This window comes from Haematobia irritans, chromosome 5 (assembly GCF_050003625.1).
Source record: "Haematobia irritans isolate KBUSLIRL chromosome 5, ASM5000362v1, whole genome shotgun sequence".
Taxonomy (NCBI): domain Eukaryota; kingdom Metazoa; phylum Arthropoda; class Insecta; order Diptera; family Muscidae; genus Haematobia; species Haematobia irritans.
In genome coordinates this window covers 52,234,236-52,261,937 of record NC_134401.1, presented here as the reverse complement: position 1 = coordinate 52,261,937, position 27,702 = coordinate 52,234,236, and the positions used below count along the sequence as shown (strand labels likewise).

Genomic DNA, 27,702 nt, shown 5'->3' with positions numbered 1-27,702 from the left:
AAATGGAATAATTCAAAAATATAAAATAAAATAAAAATAATTTGTGATACTAAAATTATAAAATAAAACAATTAAAAACTAAAATAAAAATAAAACAAACATATTAAATAAAAATAAAAAATATATAATAATAAAATTAAAAACTATAATGAATGGTAGAAATAACACTAATGTTATTTCACAAAAATGCATAAACAAATCTAAAAAAAAAATAAGTAGAAAAAAGTAGGACAAAATAGAAAAATAAAACCACGATCTTGAAAATAAATCCAATTTCTAAAATGAGCATTTTATTCTCAATGACTCAAAAATTTCTTAAGCCTTTTTCATTCTAAAAATTCGAATATAATAATAATTATATTAATTAAATATACTAAACATAAAAAACAAAAATATTTCTTTTTGTATAATAATGTAATAAAAATTTAAATGAAAAATTTGATTTATCACAAATTAAAAATAATAATAAAAAATTAAAAAAAAAAAAACTAAACAACATATAGAAACAAAAATAGTTGAATAAAACTAATTAATAAAATAACAATTACCATTACAACCAATAAGCAAAATTGTAACAAATAATACAAGATTTAATAGTACTTATTAATAAGAATAATAAAAAATATATATTTTTCTATTTGTAGGTATGGTGCAAATATGTTCCACATGCAATGAAAAACACTCTAGTCGTGCCGAAGGTGTTCAACAGTCATCAATTGTGGTCTCATCCTCAGTAACAGCAGCAGAAAAGGTAAAAACTTGAAAATATTCCAACTTATATATCCATTTACAAGTATCAATTCATCATTTCTAATGAATGGCAATCGTTGCGGCAAGTGGGTAGAAATAGCATGAAATGAGGTTAAAGAGAATGGAGTCAAATCATTATGCCATTCTATTTTATTATTTTTACTGGGTCACATACATTTCTTTCTTTTTTTCAAGTTTTTTCCTACTGCCATTAATGATGCGTAATAGAGATGTTCGATTAGTCAGATACAGCCAAGCAATGTTGGAGAACCGAAGATGTAAAAAATTTTAAATTTTCCTAAAAATATCCTAAAGCTATAGGAGTTTTTTTTTTCAATATGTCATTGCTATAGGAAATTTTGTTAAAATTTCTTTACTGTAAGAAATTTTGTCAAAATTTCTTTGCTGTAGGAAATTTTGTCACAATTGCTTTGCTATAGGAAATTGTATCAATATTTATTTGATATAGGAAATTTTGTCAAAATTTCTTTGCTGTAGGCAATTTTGTAAAAATTTCGTTGCTATAGGAAATTTTGTCAATATTTCTTTGCTGTAAAAAATTTTCTCAAAATTTCATTGCTCTAGGACATTTTATCAAAATTTCTTTGCAATAGGAAATTTTGTCAGAATTTTCTTGATGAAATTTTGTCAACATTTCATTGCTGTGGGGAAATTTTATCAAAATTTTCTTTGCTATATGAAATTATGTCAAAATTTCTTTGCTATAGGAAATTTGGTTAAAATTTCTTTGCTATAGGAAATTTTGTCAAAATTTCTCTGCTGTAGGAAATTTTGTCAAAATTTCTTTGCTGTAGAAAATTTTGTCAAAATTTCTTTGCTGTAGAAAATTTTGTCAAAATTTCCTATAGCAAAGAAATTTTGACAAAATTTCCTACAGCAAAGAAATGTTGACAAAATTTCCTACAGCAGAGAAATTTTGACAAAATTTCCTATCAAGGCATTTCTTTGCTGTAGGAAATTTCTTTGCTGTAAGAAATTTTGTCAAAATTTCTTTGCTGTAGGAAATTGTATCAATATTTATTTGATATAGGAAATTGTATCAATATTTATTTGATATAGGAAGTTTTGTCTAAATTTCTTTGCTGTAGGACATTTTATAAAAAATTCGTTGCTATAGGAAATTTTGTCAAAATTTCTTTGCTATAGAAAATTTTATCAAAATTTCATTGCTATAGAAAATGTTGTTAAAGTTTCTTTGCTATAGGAAATTTTGTCAAAATTTTTCTGCTGTAGGAAATTTTGTCAAAATTTTTTTGCTGTAGGAAATTTTGTCAATTTTTTTTTTTTGAAATAGAAAATTTTGCCAGAATTGCCTTGATAGTAAATTTTGTCAAAATTTCTCTGCTGTCGGAAATTTTGTCAAAATTTCTTTGCTGTAGGAAATTTTGTCAAAATTTCTTTGCTGTAGGGAATTTTGTCAAAATTTCTTTGCAATAGGAAATTTTGCCAGAATTGCCTTGATAGTAAATTTTGTCAAAATTTCTCTGCTGTGGGAAATTTTATCAACATTTTCTTTGCTATAGGAAATTTTGACAGACTGACTTTGTTGTAGGGAATTTTGTCAAAATTTCTTTGGTATAGGAAATTTTATCAAAATTTCCTTGCAATAGGAAATTTTGTCAGACATTCAGATTTCAGATTTTTATAGGGAATTTTGTCAGACTTTCTTTGCTGTAGGATATTCTGTCAAAATTTCTTTGGTACGGGAAATTTTGTCAAAATGTCGTTGCTATAGGTAATTTTTTAAAAATTTCTTTGCTATAGATAATTTTATCAAAATTTTTTTGCTGTAGGAAATTCTTATCAATATTTATTTGCTATAGGAAATTTTGTCAAAATTTCTTTGCTATAGGAAATTTTGTCTAAATTTCTTTGCTGTAGGAAATTTTGACAGACTTTCTCTGCTGTAGTGAATTTTGTCAAAATTTCATTGGTATAGGAAATTTTGTCAGACTTTCGTTGCTATAGGAAATTTTGTTAAACTTTCTTTGCTGTAGGATATTTTGTCAAAATTTCTTTGCTTTAGGAAATTTTGTCAACATTTCGTTGGTATAGGAAATTTTGTCAAAATTTCTTTGTTATAGACAATTTCGTCAAAATTTTTTAGCTGTGGGAAATTCTTATCAATATTTATTTGCTATAGGAAATTTTGTCAAATTTTTTGTTCTAAAGAAATTTTATCAAAATTTCTGTTCTATAGGAAATTTTTGTCAAAATATCTTTGTTATAGGAAATTTTTATCAATATTTATTTGCTATAGGAAATTTTGTCAATTTTATTTGCCATAGGAAATTTTGTCAGACTTTCTTTGCTATAGGAACTTTTGGCAAAAATTCATTGTTATAGGACGTTTTATCAAGATTTCATTGCTATAGGAAATTTAGTCAAAAATCCTTTGCTAGAGGAAATTTTCTCAAAAATTCTTTGCTATACGAAATTATGTTAAAATTTCAGGCTATAGGAAATGTTGTCAAAAATCCTTTGCTAAAGGAAATTTTGTCAATATTTCTTTGCTTTAGGGAATTTTGTCAAAATTTGTTTGCGACAGGAAATTTTATCAATTTTTTTCTCTAGCTTTGAAATTTTGACAAAATTTCGCATAGCAAAGAATTTTTGATAAAATTTCCTCTAACAAAGGATTTTTGACAAAATTTCCTAAGGCAAAGAAATTGTGACAAAATTTCTTACATCAATGAAATGTTCATAAATTTCTTAAAGCAAAGAAATTTTAACAAAATTTTGTATAACAAAGGTTTTTTTTTCGAAAATTTCCTATTGCAAATATATTTCCACAAAATCTCCAATGGCAAAGAAAAGTTTAGAAACTTTCTTATAGCTAGAAATTTTGGCAAAATCTCATATAGAAAAAAATCCAACAAAATTTTTTACAGCAAAGAAATTTTGATAAAATTTCCTATAGCATAGGGATTTTGACAAAATTTTTTACAGCAAAGAAATTTTGATAAAAATTTCCTATAGAAAAACAATTTTGATAAATGTTCCTACAGGAACACTTTTTTTTTGACAAAATTCCCTATTTTTTGATAAATGTCATATAGCAATGAAATTTTGAAAAAAAAAAATCTATAGCAATGAAATATCGTCAAAACTACCTATAGCAAAGAAATTTTGAATATTTTCATTTTTTTTTGTATTTTAGAATTTTCTTGTCTAAATTCGGTTACAAATTTCTACTTTCGGCTTCGGTGGTTAGTTTTTATGGCTATTATTTACAAATATTTTTTTTTGTTCCCATCTATAAATCTGTCCAGAATATATGTACATATATTTGTGACGAGTGGCATAAATGACTGCCAGATGATGGCGATGGTGGTGGGCAGTTGAAACAGTTCGTAATGGAAATATTTTCTGTTTCTGAACAACAATAATAGAAAATCATTGATTGCGCGTAAACATTACTCATGAATGTGTTCGATGATTATTGATCATCATCATCATCATCGCCATCACTATCGTGATCATCTTCATAGCCATCATCACCGCGTGAAATTTTCACATTTAAATGAATAACATCCATCTCATCGTCATATTTGTGCCGTTGTTGAGTTGTTTGGCTTTTCGTTTTGTTATCGCCAAGGGGCCAGATTATCGCTACAAAGTTTAACGGCAACCAGTAATAAAAAAAAAGAGCACCAACAACCAGCCTTAAACTGACATCCATCGATGCGAGTTTTTTTGTTTTTGTTTAATTTTATTCCATATACTATAAATTTTGTGAGGAACCTAGACGGTGTAGCCCAAAAGATAACAATGCCAAAGTTGTCCATTATAACATGAAAGGTTATCGCAAAATGTTCAAACAGACATACATTAATGGGCCAAAGGTTTATTAAAGGTGATCGATATGTACGCGGGTATATAAATAACATTTTTAATATACCCTACACCATAGCAAGGAAGTATAGAAAATTTGTTATAGAGTTTGTAACATTTCGAAAGAAGATTACAAATAAAAAACAAAAGTCAAAGAATTTTTCCTATAGAAAACCTAATTTAAGAAGGCTGAATTGAAGATTTCCTACAGAAAACCTAACTCAGTCAAGCTGAAATGAAGATCTCGTATAGAAAACCTAATTCAGCCAGGCTGAATTGAAGTTTTTCTATAGAACAACTAATTCAGCCAGACTGAATTGAAGTTCTCCTTTAGAAAACATAATGCAGACTGGCTGAATTGAAGTTCTCCTTTAGAAAACATAATGCAGACTGGCTGAATTGAAGTTTCCTATAGAAAACCTAATTCAGCCAGGCTCAATTGATGTTTTCCTAACTCAGCCAGGCTAAATTGATGTTTTCCTATAGAAAACCTAATTCAGCCAGGCTAAATTGATGTTTTCCTATAGAAATCCTAATTCAGCCAGGCTAAATTGATGTTTTCCTATAGAAATCCTAATTCAGCCAGGCTAAATTGATTTTTTCCTGTAGAAATCCTAATTCAGACAGGCTAAATTGATGTTTTCCTATAAAAATCCTAATTCATCCAGGCTAAATTGATGTTATCCTATAGAAAACCTAATTCAGCCAGGCTGAATTGATGTTTTCCTATAGAAATCCTAATTCAGCCAGGCTTAAGTGGTGTTTTCCTATAGAAACCCTAATTCAGCCAGGCTAAATTGATGTTTTCCTATAGAAAACCTAATTCAGCCAGGCTAAATTTTTCCTATAGAAATCCTAATTAAGCCAGGCTAAATTGATGTTTTCCAAATTCAGCCAGGCTAAATTGGTGTTTTCCTATAGAAAACCTAATTCAGCAAGGCTAAATTGATGTTTTCCTATAGAAATCGTAATTCAGCCAGGCTAAATTGATGTTCCTATACAAGTTTTGCTATAGGAAATTTCAGCCATCCTTATTAAAGTTTTCCTATAGAAACCCTAATTTAGCCAGGCTGTATTATAGTTTTTCTATAGAAAACGTAGTAAGTAAAGAAATTTTGACACAATTTCTTATAGCAAATTTCTTACAGAATTTTGACATAATTTTCCATAGCAAAGAAATTTTAGCAAAATTTCGTGTAGTAGAGAGCTTTTAACAACATTTAAATTTTGACAAAATTTCCTATAGCAATGAAATTATGACAGAATATCCTATAGCAAAGAAATTTTTACAACATTGCCTATAGCAACGAAATATTTACAAAATTTCCCATAGCAAAGAAATTTTTACAAAATTTCCTATAGCAACGAAATTTTTACACAATTTCCTATAGCAATGAAATTTCGACATAATTTCCTGTAGCAAAGAAATTTCTATGAAATTTCCTATTACAAAGAAATTTTTACTAAATTTCCTATAGCAAAGAAATTTTTAAAAAAATTTCCTATAGCAAAGAAATTTTTAAAAAATTTCCTACAGCAATGAAATTTTGACAAAATTTCCTACAGCAAAGAATTTTTACAAAATGTCCTATAGCAAAGAAATTTCGACAAAATTTCCTATAGCAAAGAAATTTCGACAAAATTTCCTATAGCAAAGAAATTTCGACAAAATTTCCTATAGCAAAGAAATTTCGACAAAATTTCCTATAGCAAAGAAATTTCGGCAAAATTTCCTATAGCAAAGAAATTTCGACAAAATTTCCTATAGCAAAGAAATTTCGACCAAATTTCCTATAGTAAAGAAATTTTGACACAATTTCCTATAGCAATTAAATTTCGGTAAAATTTCCTATAGCAAAGAAATTTTTTAGGAAATTTCCTATTACAAAGAAATTTTTACAAAATTTCCTATAGCAATGAAATTTCGACAAAATTTCCTGTAGCAAAAAAAAATTACAAAATTTCCCATTACAAAGAAATATTGACAAATTTTCGTATAGCAACAAATTTTTTACAAAATTTCCTATTGCAAAGAAATTTTGGCAAAATTTCCTATAGCAATTAAAGTTTGACAAAATTTCCTATAGCAGAGAAGTTTTTACAAAATTTCGACAAAATTTCCTGTAGCAAAGAAAAAATTTACAAAATTTCCCATTACAAAGAAATTTTGACAAAATTTCCTAGCGCAATGAAATTTTGGTAAAATTTCCTATAGCAATTAAATTTTGGCAAAATTTCCTATAGCAGAAAAAATTTTACAAACTTTCCTAGAGCAATGAAATTTCGACAAAATTTCCTGTAGCAAAAAAAAAAAATTACAAAATCTCCCATTACAAAGAAATATTGACAAATTTTCGTATAGCAACGAATTATTTACAAAATTTCCTATTGCAAAGAAATTTTGGCAAAATTTCCTATAGCAATTAAAGTTTGACAAAATTTCCTTTAGCAAAGAAATTTTTACAAAAATTTTGACAAAATTTCCCATTACAAAGAAATTTTTACAAAATTTCCTATAGCAATGAAACTTTTACGAAATTTCCTATAGCAATGACATTTTGACAAAATTTCCCATTACAAAGAAATTTTGACAAAATATCCTATAGCAAATAAATTTTGCTAAAATTTTCTATAGCAAAGAAATTTTGGCATAATATCCTATAAGCGAAGGAAACCCTAATTCTTACAGAAACCCTAATTCTTCCAGGGTGAATTGAAATTTTCCTATTTCCCAAAACGATTTTTATTAATCGTAGTGCTTTGGAGAGTCAAACGCCTATCTACCTAATTACTCACCCAAAGAGAGGGCGAGAGAGAAGAATATGAAAATAATTGATAAGAGTAACTAATTCATTGTTCTCACTTTCGGAGAATAATAATAAGAGATAAGCCTTGTAAATCTTATTTGGTTTGTTTGTTTGTTGGTTTGTTTTAATGTGGGGTATAGTGACTTTTATTGCATTGTCATAGTCTATTAAATCAAAATCCATGAAATATTCTTCTAATATAGATTAGAGAATAACTTCCTTTCCTAGATTTTTATCTTATCTATGGACAACAAACACAATATGGGTCCTATATTCAATAAACCTTTTGAATTAAAATCTCAATTTCAATTACCTTTATGCCTATGCTTTATGAATGTTTTTTTTGTTCTTTTTTCAATTTTTATACCTAGCAATCTATAAATCTCACTTTATCACACCATTGACCATTTAATCAACGAATGATATATGTGATTAGTGGTATGGTGGAATTTACTATGTATAAATCCATCTGTTTGCCTTTTTAAAAATTAATAGAGGCTTTGATTGTAATCAATAATATTTATAATCGCAATTGATTATTTCATTAAAATTTAAATGAGAGAAAATTAAACAAAAGCGATTACGAGGAAATACGAAATTTATAATAAATAAATAATGATGGAAATTTGTAGGTTATTCACATTCAATATAAAAACTTAAACGTCGTCCTACATGTGCAGTGAAACCTCTCAAACTTGGACACTCTGAAAACCGGACACCTCCCAAACGTGGACAGTTGTTTTGGGATGTTTTCTATATTAACCTCTCATAAGTGGACACCTTCCAAATGTTGACAAAATTTAGGCGACCGTTAGTGTTAACCTTTCAGATGTTTCACTGTACATATTAGCAATAAATTAGATATGGGACATTCCATGTTTTTTTTTTTTGGAGGGCTGTCGGTTCTACAATTCGGGGTTGATACCAGAAGGCTTTCACCCCAAGGAAAGCGTACATTCTTCAGCCCTCTTACCAGGTGTGACTGTTGTCTGGTAGAAATTTCCCAATTTTCCTCGTGGACTAGAACGGAGAAATTTAAATATTGAAAAGGTACATAAGATTCTTTTTGAGCTAAAAATAACGTAACTCCGAAAATTGTCGTACAGATTCTTAAAAAAAAAAAAAAAAAAAAAACAAAACAAAACAAAACTACAAACTTAAATGGATGGAAGAGCGTAAAATAACAGTCCGAAAATTGCAAATATTGTAGACAAACAGAACTTGCGGCCAACGGAACATTCGTTAGGTACACTTTATGCAGAGACTAATTCCGAAAAAATTATTTCTAGCAAAAAAACAAAAACACTAAAATAGTTGCAAAAATATTGTATATGGAGGAAAGACTGAATAATAACACTCCGAAAATTGCATGTCTTATAGAGTAACAGAAATTAGGACAAACTTTTAGGAATATATAGCTAAAATAATCCGAAAATTACAAAAAGTCTCTAAAAATGATAATGCTGGTGAATTGTATCTTCAACTTAATAGAAATGAGTAAACTGGCACAGTTTGTGGGCTATTCTATATGCAGAAATTAACTCCGAAAAAAATATTTCTAGGAAACAAACTGTAAAATAGCTGCATATTGTAACAGGAATATTTTCCTTATCTATGGCTCTGTACGTTGGGTATTTTATATGCAGAGAGTAACTCCGAAAAAAAATATTTCTAGGAAATAAAACTAAACGAGTTTCAAATATGTATGCAGTTCTATAATACCCATCCGAAAATTGAATATCTTATAGACGTAGAGAAATTATGACAAACTGTTAGGAATATATAACTAAAATAGTCCGAAAATGATAAAAAAAGTCCCTTAAATGAAAATGCCCATGAGTTTAGTTTTAATATTGATAGAAATTAGAAAAATTGAATATTTTCCTTACTTATGACGTACTTCGTTGGCTTTTCTATAAGCAAAAACTAACTCCGAAAAAGTCGAAAATGGGGAAAAAATTCAAAACTCTTCCGATTACTAACTCCGAAAAATATTTTAATGAAAAAAAGAGAAAAATGTAGAATTTAATTTTCTCTCTTTACCACGCTGACCATTTCTCTCCGAATATTCATTTTAGGAATTAAATTGTTAATGGGCAACAAAAATATATTAATGGATAAGCGAATAATACAATGCCGAATACTACACAAAAAAAATATCACAAAAATATTTCCAATTAAAAAGTTGATTGAAGATAAAACATTTTTCAATTAAAAATAAATTGATACATTTTAATAAAAATAGAAACATTAAAATAATTAAGTCAATGATTGCAAAATTTTAAATTTTTAATTAAAAATTCAATTGATTCAATTAATGTTTTAATCAAACTCGAAAGACTAAGTCGTTAGAAACAGTGATGGATTTTTTTTAAAAATGTTTAATTAAAAGTTTATTTGAAATATTTAATTTTTAATCAAACTAAAAACATTAAGTCAGTTAAGAAAGTAATTGTGAATAGTTGCCTTTTTAATTGAAAAATTAATTGATTGCAATTGCAATCAACATTAATAAAATGTTAATGGCTATTAACAAAAGTATTTCAAATTTTCACAATAAAAAAGATAAGCAAAGTCCCATTAAAAATGCTTCTTACCTTCCATACCTTTCTAGGGGCTTATCTTTAACTCCGAATTCGAATGGAATAACTCCGAAAATGTTTTATTAAAAAAAATGAGAGAAAAGGGTAAAATTCTTTTCCCCACTAATCCCTGGTCATTTAATCGGTAGAATGTGACTCCGAAAAATTAATTCCGAACACAAGGAATTTTACTTAAAATGTTAATAGCTATTAACAAAAGTATTCCAAATTTTCACAATAAAACAGATAAGCAAAGTCCCATTAAAAATGCTTCTTACCTTCCATACCTTTCTAGGGGCTTATCTTTAACTCCGAAAAAAAAAAGAATATTTATAAATGGCATCTAAATAATAACTTGTGTGACCTTTTTTGCATGTCAGTTTGCACCTACCTTATTCCCTGTTCTATTTTCCCCCTATTTATTAGGTGGGTAGACGTGTGATTACCATTTATCACAATCTTTATGTCTCACCATAATAAAGCTCAGAATTTGTTTGAAATAAAACCCACATTTATTGTATGAAAAAAAAAAAACAAAATACTCCAAAGAGAAAAGAAGAAAAAGCCAACAACATCAACAATAATAAAAACAACACAAAGTGCTATAAATAATGCTCTAATTAAACATTTGTCTGGGAATCATTAAACAAATGACTGAAAACTGAAACGAAACCATCAGATATGATGATGATGGTGCTGGTTGTGGTAGTGGTGGTGGTGGGGGTACTACACAATCATTCCTTGTACTTTAATACGCTCTTGTTGCTCACCTCCCTCCCCCCTCTTCAGCGCTCTCATAACTCATATATGGTGGTGTAGCCGTTTTGTTATCAGTGACACAACAACGAAATACAATGTCAACACACATTAGGAACACATCAAATACACACTACACTCACTCTACACAACCTCTACACAACAATGACAAGCGCAACAGAATATTTTTACCCCCAACCCCAAAAAACAAAACTGGGGGACAAAAAAAAGCCAGAAATTACTTGAAAGCAGCAGTTTTATAAATTTTATTCATTATAAGTACTCGTCGTAATAATCATAATGTCTGAATATTGGCTAAAGATAAGATAACGCTGGCAAAGTACCACCACTCGAATGATATGCTCCATACGAACATATTTAATAAGAAAATGAGATTTCTATTTATAATAGATGTGTTTTTATGGCAAAGATGATTTTTAAATATTACCAATGATTTTAATAAGGGAAATGTTTGATCAGAAAAGGATTTTTCCATAGACCATTACCCTGAAGTTTAAGGTTTTCGGTACTCCGAAAATCGTATTTTCCTCCGAAGATACATTTTTTTATACGGTTTTGTGAAATACATGTTACCCCAGAGGAGTTTTCTCGCAAATCTACTTCAGATAACTTTCTGAAAGACAAGTTACTCCACAGGAGTTTTTCTCCGAAAACTACTTAAGATAACTTTCCTTATTCGAAGGATCTCCAGGATTTCTATTTATTCCGTGAGAATTTTTCCAATGAAAATTTTCTTACGCACACATAAAAAATACTCCGAAGACTATAGAAAATAACTAATAGTATATTTTTAATATACTACGTCAAGTATGTTTTTATGGAAGTTTAATCCGAATGATTAAAAACAAACAAAAAATAATAATAAATTATAAAAATGTACTCTAAAGAGTATGAATCCTGTAGAAAAGTACTATGTAAAGTACTTTTCATATAGAAAAATTCTAAAATATCTATGTAAAGTACTTTTCATATATAAAAGTTCTAAAATAAATCTTTGAAAAGTAGTACTCCGAAAATATTATTTTCCTCCAAAAATATCTTCAAAATACATTTTTACAGAAAAATATTTGCCCTACTGAAAATACCTTCAAGAAAAAATCCTCCGTAGGAACTGAAGGTCTATTATTTATATTGCAAATTATTGCAATTAATAATACTATAGTTTTTATGTAAATTCATAAAAAAAAACTTATAGAAGCGTAGTGCGTACCTCCGTACTCTTCTCTAAGAAAATTCTGCGAATTCCAAACAAACACTTAACTATCAGAAAGAATTCCGAAAATTACAGAGAGTACACCGAATGTTGCTTTTCGCACATAGATAACTCTTTTTTTTAAGACAAAATACTCCCAATAATTTTTCCGTAGCTTATAAGTCAACAATTTTAGAACTTATATTTCTCGTTTTATAGAAACTTTGTCCGATAAGTCCGTAGAAGTACTGCGTAGATAATTTTCTCAAAGGTAATCGGGATTATATTTTTCATAATGAAATGGACCACTAAGAGTACTCTTCGTTAAGCAAATTTTACATATTCCGAAAAACACTTTGTCTGTAAACAAGAACTCAGGAAAATACAGAAAAGTACCTTGAATGTTAATTTTCATACATAGATCACGCTTTGCTATAAGAAAATACTCCGAATTTTTTTCGTAGATTAGTTTAAACAATTAATGTTACTTATATTTTCTTTTTTAATGGAAATATTATGCGAAATATAAAAAGAAATACTCCGAATCATAATTTTCTTCAATAAAGGTAGTCCGGATTATAATTTTCCTAACAAAAGCTACCTCCAACCTCTTCTCTAAGCAAAATTTTACAAACTGAGAAGAGCATTTTGCCTGTAAATAACATCTTCGAAAAATACTGAGAAGTACTTCGAAAGTTGTTTTTCTTCTAAGGATAGCTCTTTTTTTAAAACAAAATACTCCAAAAGACTTTCTAAAGATAATGGAAAAAAAATTAGGTTTTATATGAGTCATATTTTCCTTTTTTATCAAAAGTACTCCGAAAGATTTTTTCTAATGAAACGTTCCACTATCAGAACATTTTATGAATTCCGAAGAAGGCTTCGCCTGTAAAAAAACTCCGAAATATATAGAGAAATACTCCGAATATTGTTTTTCTTATAAGGATCACTCTTTTTTTAACAAAAATACTCAGACGATTTTTTTCATAGAAATACTCCGATTTTGCCTTTTTTACTATCGCCATTTTCAAAGAAAACTACTCCGAAAGATTTTTAAGTTGGTAATGGATAAAAAGTTTAGGATTAATGTAACTAAAAAAGGTTTTCCAAATTATATTTTTCCTGATGAAAGTTACTTCCAAGTACTTCCTAAAAAACTTGTTTGTGTTTGTCCTATAACTACTCCGAAAAGAATTATTTCTATATGAAAGACACTCCAAAGACACTGTAGAAAATGGATTCGAAGATAAAGGAAAAGGAAAATTTTGCGTATTCCGTAGAACACATTGCCTGTAAAACAGAACTCTGAAATATATAGAGAAATACTCCGAATGTCGTTTTTATTTTTTTTTAACAAAACTATACAGAAAGATTTTTCGTCATAGAAGTACTCCGATGTTTTTTTTACGATCACTCTGTTCTAAGAGTCTACTCCGAATTATATTTTTCTTGGTGAAAGTTATATCCAAGTACTTTCTAAAAAAACTTGTTTGTATTTGTCTAATAACTACTCCGAAAAGATTTATTCAGATATGAAAGTATTCCAAAGATACTGTAGAAAATAGATTCAAAGATTTTTTCGATATATTGAAATTTTTTCAATAAAAAAAAGAAAATTTTACGAATTTCGTAGAACTCTTTGCCTGTAAAAAAGAACTCCGAAATATATAGAGAAATACTCCGAATGTCGTTTTTCTTTTTAACAAAATTACACAGAAAGATGTTTTTTATAGAAGTACTCCGATGTTTGTTTTTTTTACGACCACTCTTTTCTAAGAAAAATACTCCGAAAGATTTTTAAGTTGGTAATGGATGAAAAGTTTAGGATTTATATAACTAAAAAAAGGTATTCCGAATTTTAATTTTCTTGATGAAAGTTATCTCCAAGAGTACTCCTTTCTATGAAAATTCCGAAAAACACTTTGCCTGTAAAACAACAGAACTCTGAAAAATACATAAAGGTACTCCGAATATTGCTTTTCTTACAGAGATCTCTATTAAAAAAATGTATCACGATGGACTGAATAGTCTAAGTGAGCCTAACATAAATTGGACTGTCACTTTAACCTAACGTACTAAGAAAAATACTCCGCAAAAAATTTTTTTCATCGATAATGAATATCTATTTTTTTATTTATGATTATTATTTTTATTATTTACAAAATATGAACAAATGATTTTGTTTGGATTTTTTTCCAAAAGCAGCTTCTAATAAATCTGACAATGGTGAAGGGAACCTCTTTTCCACTCCGAAATCACAAGTCATCGTAATTTAATTTGATATTGAACATTTGCAAAATAAATCTGCAAACAAGCATCAAATACAAATCTTCCTAATTTATTTTTTCTTGTGAATACTTTTACTCTCGGAATATATTGTTTATCTTGCATTATATTCCAATAATAGACTTGGCAGGCTTGATATCCAGTATTCACTGGATTTTTTTGTGAATTTTTATAAAAGCACTGGTATTACTCGCTTGTATATTTATTTATTAATATGAAGTAAATACATATATGGCATTGCGGTAGTGGTGATGTTACTATGCACAATGGGATTGGTTAGGATTTAAAGAAGTAATTTAAAAAATTTAAAAAAAAATCTCCATAAAATTTAAAGATATATTTCCGAATTTTATTGTATTTTAATTTTAAAATTTTTATTTTTATAAAATTCCTTTGTTTGCTTTAATGACTAATAACACACTGTGGTCAAAGGTGAATTTTTGCGGTATAATGGCTTAGCTGCTGTTAACAATTGTGGTATACCGCAAATACATACGAAAATATTTAAAATAAAATAAAATTTTTCTTTAACCCAAGAAACAGCAAAAGAAAAAACCAAAAACCGCAAAAGGAACTGTGAAATGATGATAAGCTTGTGCACTATTTTTAAAATAGATTTTAGATCTATCACAGCCCTGGCCTTTTGAACTAGAAATAGTTCTCGATTTTTAAGTATTTACTTTTATGTTTTCGGCAAGAGTGAAGGTTTTACTTGGTGACATGGGCTGAATTTTAGTGCAAACTTTAACATATTCAGAGAATATTTGGTCCAGTTTGGCTTAACAGCCAACTTCCTTAGGCTTCAATAGTGTTCTAATCTGACCCAAAACACATACTTGTTTGTTCCAAATTTGAAGTTGATTGGACTTTGATCACAAAAATTTGTTCATAGATAGACGGACACGGCTATATCGACTCAGGGGCACGGTTGCCACAGTTGCTAGAATTCTACCAAAAATGGTAGATTTTTTTACTGTTTGGTAGATTGGTAGAATTCTTGATATTTTCATAGATTTTGCTAAATATTCCCCCAGCTAAGAGGTAACTCCCAAACTTTGTATAGAAATAAAATTTTAACAAAATTTTCTATAGAAATAAAATTTTTACAAAATTTTCTATACAAATAAAATTTTGACAAAATTTTCCATAGAAATAAAATTTTGTCAAAATTTTCTATAGAAATAAAATTGTGACAAAATTTTCTATAGAAATAAAATTTTGACAAAATTTTCTATAGAAATAATATTTTTACAAAATTTTCTATAGAAATAAAATTTTGACAAAATTTTCTGTAGAAATAAAATTTTATATAGAAATAAAATTGACAAAATTTTCCATAGAAATAAAATTTTGACAAAATTTTCTATAGAAATAAAATTGTGACAAAATTTTCTATAGAAAAAACATTTTGACAAAATTTTCTATAGAAATAAAATTGTGACAAAATTTTCTATAGAAATAAAATTGTGACAAAATTTTCTATAGAAATAAAAATTTGACAAAATTTCCTATAGAAATAAAATTTTGACAAAATTTTATATAGAAATAAAATTGACAAAATTTTCCATAGAAATAAAATTTTGACAAAATTTTCTATAGAAATAAAATTGTGACAAAATTTTCTATAGAAATAAAATTTTGAAAAAAAAGTCTATAGAAATAAAATTTTGAAAAAAAAAAATCTATAGAAATAAAATTTTGACAAAATTTTCTATAGGAAAAAATTGCCAACATTTTCTATAGAAATAAAATTTTGACAAAATTTTCTATAGAAATAAAATTTTGATAAAATTTTCTGTAGAAATAAAATTTTGACAAAATTTTATACAGAAATAAAATTGACAAAATTTCCCATAGAAATAAAATTTTGACAAAATTTTCTATAGAACTAAAAATTTTGACAATGTTGTCTATAAAAAGAAAATTTTGACAAATTTTTTTATGGAAATAAAATTTTGACAAAATTTTCTGTGGAAAAAAATTTTGACAAAAAAATTGACAACATTTTCTATAGAAAAAAAATGTACAACATTTTCTATAGAAATACTATTTTGACAAAATTTTCTATAGAAATAAAATCTTGACAAAATTTTCTATAGAAATAAAATTTTGATAAAATTTTCTATAGAAATAAAATTTTGACAAAATTTTCTGTAGAAATAAAATTTTGACAAAATTTTATATAGAAATAAAATTGACAAAATTTTCCATAGAAATAAAATTTTGACAAAATTTTCTATAGAAATAAAATTGTGACAAAATTTTCTATGGAAAAAACATTTTGACAGAATTTTCTATAGAAATAAAATTTTGACAAAATTTTTTGTCGAAATAAAATTTTGATAAAATTTTCTATAGAAATAAAATTTTGACACAATTTTCTATAGAAATAAAATTTTGAGAAAATTTTCTATAGAACTAAAAATTTTGACAACATATTCTATAGAACTAAAAATTGTGATAATGTTGTCTATAAAAATAACATTTTGACAACATTTTTTATGGAAATAAAATTTTGACAAAATTGTCTATAGAAATAAAATTTTGCAAAAATGTTCTATATAGAAAATATAGAATACATAGAACATTTTTATTTTTTTAGAAAATTTGGTCAACATTTTATTTCTATAGAAAATTTTTACAAAATTTTATTTCTATAGAAAACTTTATCAAAATTCTATTTTTATAGAAAATTTTGTCAAACCTCGATTTCTATAGAAAATTATGTCAAAATTTTATTTCTATAGAACATTTTTGAAAACATTAATTTTTATAGAACATTTCTGGCATTTATTTCTGTAGTAAATTCTTGCAAAATTTTATTTCTATACAAAATTTTTGCAAAATTTTATTTTTATACAAAATTTTTGCAAAATTTTATTTTTATCGAAAAGTTTGTCAAAATGTTATTTCTATAAAAATTTTGTCAACATTTTATTTCTTTAGAAAATTTTGTCAATATTTTATTTCTATAGAAAAATTTTTTGAAATATCATTTCCATAGAAAAGTTTGTCAAAGTTTTGTTTCCATAGAAAAGTTGGTCAAATTTGTATTTCTATAGTAAATTCTTGCAAGAAAAAGTCTTAAGTTTATTGATTAATAGTTTCAATAAATACGCTATTAAATTAGTATTCTTCGAGTAATCTTTATCTTTATAATTTTTCTCTAGTTGTACGCAGTAGGTAAGGAACTTTTCTATTCACCAAGTGTTTAGTTCGCCTATGTTTATTTTGAGGTAGTCAATATTTAATTTTCCATATATTTTGTTTGTTTTTTTTCGCTATTTATTCTATTTATATTGTTTTCTCGACCATTTATCACATTGTTTGGTTGGATTTTTTTTATGAGTACTTGTGTGTGTTCTTTTTCCACTTTGTGGAGTGGAGTGTTATTGATAATTATAACTGACTCAGTGACTGGTGGTTTGACCGACGGACCGACCGACCGAGCAACTAACTGTTTGCCTATTTCAATGAATGTTCACATTGACTGACTGATTGACTTGCTTGAGTGGTAGGTTAAGCACCCATCTACCCACTCCCTATCCCCGTTGAATGAATGAGTATTTCTCTTTAAATATATAATTAACTATTTTTTTTATAGCTGTTCCATTATTATACGATTTTACCGCTGTCGAAGTTGTTATTATTAAATAATAACAACAATAATAACAGCACCCGTAGAATAGTTAAATGTTATTAACTGGAATACCCAAACGCTTTGTACTCAGTGCTAATTGAGGTTAATTTGAATTAAATGATTTTGATTTGTGTGTAATCCAACATTTTGATATGTATATATAACGCTTGTAATTGGATCTATTGAAATGTTATATTCTTGTTTTTTTTTGTATTTGTTGTTAAACCACAAGCATTGGCCTAGTTGTAAAGCTTAGTGATTTGATAAAGGTTGTGATTTTTCTTCCCCGAAAGTGGGAAATAAATAACATTTCAATATTTATTTAAAAGAAATCAGAAAAAATGTCATCAATCTCCTCTGTTTTACGTAATGTGTATTAATATTTCTTTCATTGAAGAATTTGCTTTGTTTTATGTAAAACGTTTTTGAATTAGGCCATGCTCGGGCGCCATGCCCTTTTACTAGAGAGAAATTTCAATTTACTACACCTATAATTCCTGAACCAAGTGAGGATGGCTAGGTTATTAACCTGAATGTTTTTGTAAAGTAGTTTAGAAATGGTCTATGCTCGGGCGCCATGCTCTTTTACTGGAGATCAAATTCTATTAGAAAACGAAAATCGAAAAAAAATTGTAAAAATTTCAATAGAAGAAATTCTTATTAGCAATTGTCTATAAATAAAAATCTATTACGCCTATAATACCCGAAGCAAATGAGGATGACTATGCTAATCATTTGAACCTATTTTGTAAAACGACTTAGCAATGGTCCATGCTCGGCCGCCATGCACTTTTACTGGAGAGCAAATTCTATTAGAAAAAAAATCTACTACACCAATAATTCTTGAACCCAGTGAGGATGGCTACGCCATTAATCTGAACCTTTTTTGTAAAGTGGTTTAAAATGGTCTATGCTCGGGGCTCATGCCCTTTTACTAGGGAGAAATTTCTGTTAGAAGAAACAATTTGTAAAAACGTCAATAGAAGAAATTCTTACTAGAAAACACTATCACCAAAATTAAAAAAAAAAAATAAATAAATATCACTTAAATTATTCCAATTAAATTTTAAAATAAATAAATAAAAAAGTGTATACGGCCGTAAGTTCGGCCAGGCCGAATCTTATGTACCCTCCACCATGGATTGCGTAGAAACTTCTACGAAAGACTGTCATCCACAATCGAAATACTTGGGTTGTGGTATCTTAAAACTTCCTAACATCGTTTTCTAAATTGTGAGTTAGTCCATACGTGGTATATATTAGACAAAAAAGTTATGTATAGTTAAGTCTACAAATAATTACGAATCGATATGGACTTTTTGCACGGTACGTAGAGAGCTAGAATTGAAATATGGGGGCTATATACAATTATGAACTTGATATGGACCAATTTTTGTGTGATTGGAAATCGCTTTATCTGAGGGATATATATAACTATAGACCGATATGGCATGGTTGTTAACGACCTTATACTAGCACAATGTACCAAATGTCAACTGACTCGGATGAAATTCGCTCCTCCAAGAGGCTCAAAAACCAAATCTCGGGATCGGTTTATATGGGGCAATATATGATTATGGACCACTTTTGGCATGGTTGTTAAATATCATATACGATCACCACATACCAAATTTCAAGCAGATCGGATGAATTTTGCTTCTCCTAAAGGCACCGGAGGTCAAATCTGGGGATCGGTTTATATGGGAGCTATATATAATTATGGGCTGATAGGAACCAATTCCTGCATGGTTGTTGGATACCATATACTAACATCACGTACCAAATTTCAACCGAATGGGAAGAATTTTGCTCTTCCATGGGGCTCTGGAGATCAAATCGGGGGGATCGGTTTATATGGGGGCTATATATAATTATGGACCGATTTGGACCAATTTTTGCATGGTTGTTAGAGACCATATACTAACACCATGTACCAAATTTCCGCCGGATCGGATGAAATTTGCTTCTCTTAGAGGCCTTGCAAGCCAAATCGGGGGATCGGTTTATATGGGGGTTATATATAATTATGGACCGATGTGGACCAATTTTTGCGTGATTGTTAGAGACCATATACTAACACTATGTACCAAATGTCAGCCGGATCGGATGAAATTTGCTTCTCTTAGAGGCCTTGCAAGCCAAATCGGGGGATCGGTTTATATGGGGGCTATATATAATTATTGACCGATGTCAACCAATTTTTGCATGGTTGTTAGAGACCATATACTAACACCATGTACCAAATTTCAGCCGGATCGGATGAAATTTGCTTCTTTTAGAGGCCTCGCAAGCCAAATCGGGGGATCGGTTTATATGGGGGCTATATATAATTATGGACCGATGTGGACCAATTGTTGCATGGTTGTTAGAGACCATATACTAACACCATGTACCAAATTTCAGCCGAATCGGATGAAATTTGCTTCTCTTAGAGGCCTCGCAAGCCAAATTTGGGGGTCCGTTTATATGGGGGCTATACGTAAAAGTGGACCGATATGGCCCATTTGCAATACCATCCGACCTACATCAATAACAACTAATTGTGCCAAGTTTCAAGTCGATAGCTTGTTTCGTTCGGAAGTTAGCGTGATTTCAACAGACGAACGGACGGACGGACATGCTCAGATCGACTCAGAATTTCACCACGACCCAGAATATATATACTTTATGGGGTCTTAGAGCAATATTTCGATGTGTTACAAACGGAATGACAAAGTTAATATACCCCCCATCCTATGGTGGAGGGTATAAAAAATATCACTTAAATTATCCAATTAAATTTTTAATTGAATTTTAAAACATATTCAATTGAAACAAAAATTAATTGTATCAACTAATTTTTTAATTGGATCAATTAAATTTTTAATTGACTTTAGTGATTAATACTATCATTTCCGTGATTGAAGACATTTAAATTAAAAATTAATTGGATCAATTAATTTCGTAATTGAAGATAAAAAGTATTTTTTTCTGTGTATAAGGATACAGGATGCACCAAGTGAGGATGGCTAATCATTTAAACCTATTTTGTAAAGCGACTTAGAAATGGTGCATGCTCGGCACCCATGCCCATTTATTGGAGAGCAAATTCTATTAGAAAACAAATCTACTACTCCAATAATTGCTGATCTAAGTGAGAATTTTACTTCTATAGAAAATGTTTTCAAAATTTTATTTCTATAGAAAATTTTTGGAAATTTTTATTTCTGTTCAAATTTTATTTCTAAAATTTTGTCCAAATTTTATTTCTATATAAAATTTTGTCCAAATTTTATTTCTATATAAAATTTTGTCAAAATTTTATTTCTTTTTAAAAATTTTGTCCAATTTTTATTTCTATAGAAAGCTTTGTCAAAATGTTCTTTCTATAGAAATTTTTATCAAAATTTTATTTCTATAGAAAATTTTGTGAAAATTTTATTTCTATATAAAATTTTGTAAAAATTTTATTTCTACAGAAAATTTTGTCAAAATTTTATTACTATAGAAAAATTTGTCAAAATTTTATTTCTGTAGAAAATTTTGTCAAAATCTTATTTTGTAAAAAATTTTGTCAAAATCTTATTTTGTAAAAAATTTTTATCTATAGAAAATTTTGTAAAAATTTTATTTCTATAGAAAATGTTGTCAAAATTTTATTTCTGTAGAAAATTTTGTCAAAATTTTATTTCTGTAGAAAATTTTGTCAACATCTTATTTTGTAAAAATTTTTTATCTAAAGAAAATTTTGTAAAAATTTTATTTCTATAGAAAATTTTGTTAAAATTTTATTTCTGTAGAAAATTTTGTCAAAATTTTATTTCTATAGAAAATTTTATTTCTGTATAAAAATTTTGTCCAAATTTTATTTCTAAAATTTTGTCCAAATTTTATTTCTAAAATTTTGTCAAAATTTTATTTCTATATAAAATTTTGTCAAAATTTTATTTCTATATAAAATTTGGCAAAATTTTATTTTTATACAAAATTTTGAACAAATTTTATTTCTATAAAGAATTCTGTCAAAATTTTATTTCTATATAAAATTTTGTCAAAATTTTATTTCTGTATAAAAATGTTGTCCAAATTTTATTTCTAAAAATTTGTCAACATTTTATTTCTATATAAAAATTTGTCCAAATCTTATTTCTATAGAAATTTTTGTCAAAATTTTAATTTTATATAAAAATTTTGTGCAATTTTTATTTCTATAAAAAATGTTATCAAAATTTTATTACAATAGAAAATTTTGTCAAAATTTTATTTCTTTTTAAAAATTTTGTCCAATTTTTATTTCTATAGAAAGCTTTGTCAAAAATTTCTTTCTATAGAAATTTTTATCAAAATTTTATTTCTATAGAAAATTTTGTGAAAATTTTATTTCTATATAAAATTTTGTAAAAATTTTATTTCTACAGAAAATTTTGTCAAAATTTTATTACTATAGAAAAATTTGTCAAAATTTTATTTCTGTAGAAAATTTTGTCAAAATCTTAATTTGTAAAAAATTTTTATCTATAGAAAATTTTGTAAAAATTTTATTTCTATAGAAAATGTCAAAATTTTATTTCTGTAGAAAATTTTGTCAAAATCTTATTTTGTAAAAATTTTTTATCTAAAGAAAATTTTGTAAAAATTTTATTTCTATAGAAAATTTTGTTAAAATTTTATTTCTGTAGAAAATTTTGTCAAAATTTTATTTCTATAGAAAATTTTATTTCTATAGAAAATTTTATTTCTGTATAAAAATTGTGTCCAAATTTTATTTCTAAAATTTTGTCAAAATTTTATTTCTATATAAAATTTTGTCAAAATTTTATTTCTATATAAAATTTGGCAAAATTTTATTTTTATACAAAATTTTGAACAAATTTTATTTCTATAAAGAATTCTGTCAAAATTTTATTTCTATATAAAATTTTGTCAAATTTTATTACTATAGAAAATTTTGTCAAAATTTTATTTCTATATAAAATTTTATAAAAATTTTATTTCTATAAAAAATTTTGTCAAAATTTTATTTCTATAAAAAAATTTGTGAAAATTTTATTTCCATAAAAAATGTTATCAAAATTTTATTACAATAGAAAATTTTTTCAAAATTTTATTTCTATAGAAAATTTTATCAAAATTTTATTACTACAGAAAATTTTTGTCAAAATTTTATTTCTATAGAAAATTTTGTCCAATCTTTAGCTCTAAAGAATTTTTTTTTTTAAATTTTATTTCTATAGAAAATTTTGTCAAAATTTTATTTTATTTTGTAAAAATTTTGTTTCTTAGAAAATTTTGTCAAAATTTTATTTTGTAAAAATTTTATTTCTATAACAAATTTTGTCAAAATTTTATTTTGTAAAAATTTTATTTCTATAGAAAAATTTGTCAAAATTCTAATACTATAGAAAATTTTGTCAAAATTTTATTTCTGTAGAAAATTTTGTCAAAATTTTATTTCTATAGAAAATTTTGTAAAAATTTTATTTCTATATAAAAATTTTGTCCAAATAGTATTTCTAAGGAATTTTTGTCAAAATTTTATTTCTGTATAAAAAGTTTGTCCAAATTTTGTTTCTAAAATTTTGTCAAAATTTTATTTTTATAGAAAATTCGGACAAAATTTTATATTTCGATAGAAAGTTTTGTCAAAATTTTATTTCTATAGAAAATTTTGTAAAAATTTTATTTTTATACAAAATTGTGTCAAACTTTTATTTCTATAGAAAATTTTGTCGAGATTTTATTTATATAGAAAATTTTGTCAAAAATTTGTTTATATATATATTAGAATCAGATTTCTATATTTTTTTTCAAAGTTTTTGTTGAAATGCCATCCTTTGCCTATGGATTATGAATAATTTGTTTTTGATACTAAATAATAGCTTCTTTATTGTTTACACAATTAGACTGCATTTTATTTTACTTTACCACTACTTCCATATTTCCTCGTGATGTGATGTTGTCCAAGTCCACATATTCTTATCAGAATCTTAAATGGCTTAACGCCTTTCTACATTCAATACCCATGTCCACAAGGCGGCCCACATTTACTTAAGGAGCTTAAATATTTGAATTGTAGCACTTATAAAAATGTACCTTAGCAGGTGTGTCCGAAAGTGCAATACTTTGTTTTCGTTATTTATATAGTTTTTCACCAGCAGAAATAGTTGCTGAAAGATAATAATTTGGGTAAATAAAAACCGGATAGAGTGAATGGTTAAGATGATGATACGGCAAAACAAAGTCTAAGTTTGTTTTTTGTTTTGTTATTTTATACATATTATAATAATAGATTAACACTGAAATTCTTAAACATACAATTTATTTGTTATTTGCACAGTTTATTAAATATACTAAACATTTAAATCCTCTTCAATCTTGATTTTTTAGACATGTGAGAGTAATTCAAATCATTCATCTACGCAACAACAGAGGGATTTGAAACATTTAAGGGGTAATGATTCACGGCCAACAACACCTTCCTCACAGCAACAACAGCAACAACATCAATTACAGCATTATCAGAGTGCGGGCGGACATCAGGGCCAAATTGAAAATGGTCATGGTCAATATCCGTAAGTAGATTTATTTAATTTCATCCAAAGTTTCGAAGATAGAGAGGCTCTGCTCGGGCGCCAATTTATAATTTATATAAAGAAACTTTTTTTTGTGAAATTTTATATTTTTCTATAAGGAATTTTATGTTTTCTACAGGATATTTCTTATAGAAAAAGAAAATTAAAGATAACTTTCAATAGAAATAATTGAAATTTTTGTTTCTAAACAATTTTCTCTTAAAAAATTTTTATACATATTTGAACAAAAAATCCTCGAGAAGTTTCTATAGAAACAATTCTTTACACAAAATTTTCAAAATTACAAAAAATGTCTTAAAGCAAAAATTTTATAATTAAAAACAATCTTTACACAAAACAAAAATAAATTATAGAATATACATTTTTTGCAGAATTTTGTTTTGTATAAAAATTGTCTCTTCATTTCGATAGTAATCTTTCGTTACAGAAAATGTTGTTTTCAGAAAAATCTATAGGAAATTTAGTTTACAAAAAAATTTCTATAAAACTTTTTATTGTAGAAATGTTTTTTTAGAAAAAATTTCTTTACAGAAATATTTCTATAGGACATTTTTCTTTACAGAAAATATTTTTGCAGAAAATTTCTACCAAAATTTTCTTCATAGTTATGTCACAAACTTGTTTTTATTGTATTCGACCTGTATTTGATTTTCCCAATTAATAAATTATTGATAAAAACCAGCTCGAGGTCTGCGTTTTTAATTTATTTTTATTCAATATTTCGTCTTTTCATTGAAAGACTTCATCGGGAAATTTTTTGAAAACAACAAAATTATTACACCAAGTTATAAACAAATCTCCTCTAAAATTTGTCATAGAAAAACTTTTTTGAATACAATTATAGAAATTTTTTGAAAAAAATAAATTATGTAAAATTTTCTTAGAGAAATTTCTATAAACAAAGTTGCTAGAAAATGCGTTTTTGTAAAAATATTTTTGTAGATTTTATTTTAAATTCTTTACATAAAAATTTCCAAAAAAAATCTTTCAAAAAAATCTAAAATTACACAAAAATTTCTATAGAACATTTTTTGCAGATATACCTAGACCTCGCTTTGCGTCGTAAATACGTTCCAAAAAAACACGACGCGAAGTGAATTATGAGTTTCTATGGCAAACTATGCAAAGATTGGAGATAGATAATAACGACGCAAGGTGAAAACTTGTACAAATTCAAGAGCGACGCAACTTCGAAACAACGCAAAACAAAACGACGCAAACGAGGTCTAGGTGTATTTTTTTGTAGAACAAAATTTCCAGAAACTTTTTTTTAGAAATTGGTTTGTTTCAATAAAAAATCTGCTTGAAAGTAAAAGAATAATTTTTTTACACAAGATCTCCAAAATTACCCCAAAATCTATAGATTTTTTTTGCAAAAATAGTTTTTGTAAAACATTTTTCTTTAAAGAAATATTTTTAAATATAAAATAGTTTATGCAGAAAATTTCTATAAACAATATGTTTTTGCCTAACAATTTCTATAAAAATGTTATTTACAGAAAAATAACTATAGAAAAAAATCTTTCTACAGAAAATTAGCTTTGCAAAAAATTTCTATAAAAAATACAGAAAAAATCTATAGAAAAAAGGAATTTTTCTGTAAAATTATCTTTACAACAAATTTTTTTGTAACGAAAAATTTAGAAATAATTGATAGTTTTTTTACACCAGGATTCTTTGGAAATTTTTGTAGAAAATGTTCTTTTAAGAAAAAAATTCATTAATTCTGTATATGAAAATGTCCAAAATTCTTTACATAAAATTTTCAAAAAAAAAAAATACAAAATACAAAACTCCATAATTGCAAAAAGCATTACACAAAAATTACAAAAAATCATTTAAAAATTTCTATAGAAACACTTCTATATAAACATTTTTTTACAGAAATATTTTTGTAGAAAGTTTTCGTTTACAGAAATGTATTTGTAGAAAATTTTTCTTTATAGAAAAGTTTGAATAGAAAAATATTCTCTAGTAGTTTATACTGAAAATTTCTATAAACAACAAATAAATTTCTATAGGAAATTTCCCTTTTGCAGAAAAGTTTTCATAGATTTTTTTCTATACCGAAAATTTCTATAGACATTTTTCTTTGCAGACAAAAAAAAAGATTCTACTGAAAAAAATCTCTACAAAATAATTCTATAGGAAATTTCAAACATTTTTATAAATAAATTTTTCCAAAAAAGGAAATAAATTTCAATAGAAACAATTGAAAACTTTTTAAAAACAATTTTTTAATTGTACAGAAAATTTTCTTTTTAAAAAATGTTTTCACAAAATTTTATGTAATTTTTTTTTGGAGAAGTTTCTATATGAACAATTGTTTAGAAAATTTCAATAAACAACAAATAAATTTCTATAGAAAATTTTACTTTTGCAGGAAAGTTTTAATAGAATTATTTTCTATACCAAAAATTTCTATAGACATTTTTCTTTGCACACAAATTTCTCAGCGAATACAGAATTATTTCCTTGAAAAAATTCTTTATACAAAAATTGTTATAGAAAAAAATTCTTTACAAAAAAAATCTATAGGAAATTTCAAACATTTTTATAAATAAATTTTTACAAACAAAAAGGAAATTAATATCAATTGAAATAATTGAAAACATTTTTTTAATTTCATAGAAAATATTCTTTTTAAAAAATGTTTTGAAAAAATTTTATGTAAATTTTTTTTTGGAGATTTCAATAGAAATAATTGAAAACTTTCTAAAAAGTATTTTTTTTTTTAATTTTATAGGACTTTTTTTATATGTTTCGAAAAAAATGTATGTACATTTTTCTTGGAGAAGTTTCTATAGAAGAATATCTTCAGAAAATATATTACTATAAAAAAATTTCAATTTTTTTCTGTACTTCATGTATTAAAAAATTTAAAAAAAAAGTAATTTACCCAAAAAATCAAAATTCCAATAGAGTCTTGACAAAATTCACAGAAAGTCCTTTAGAAATTTCTTTAGAAATATTTTTGTTGAAAATATTTCTTTACAGATATATTTCTATAGCATTTTTTTTCTTTACAGAAAAGTTTCTGCAGAAAATTTGTTTGCAGATATTTCCATTGGAAATTTTCTTAACAAAAAAATTTTCTATAATTTTTTTTTTTTAAGAAAATTTTCTCTAAAGATTTTTTTTATACAATAAAGAAAGCTTTACTGAAAATATTCTTTATAGACAAATTTCTATAAAAAAATTGTTTACAAAAAATCTATAGAAAAAAATTTGTCTGCCGTTA

General features: G+C 26.2%; 1 protein-coding gene across 2 annotated transcripts in view; it reads left to right on the top strand.

Moving 5' to 3' along the window:
• The window catches only part of px (MAP7 domain-containg protein plexus), a 220,091-nt gene that overhangs the window by 70,484 nt on the left and 121,905 nt on the right, over positions 1-27,702 (top strand). For both annotated transcript variants that reach the window (XM_075309089.1, XM_075309090.1), the window contains 2 exons: positions 645-751; positions 24,256-24,440. In XM_075309089.1, coding sequence (XP_075165204.1) covers positions 645-751; positions 24,256-24,440 — 292 coding nt within the window. The remainder of the gene's footprint in view (positions 1-644; positions 752-24,255; positions 24,441-27,702) is intronic.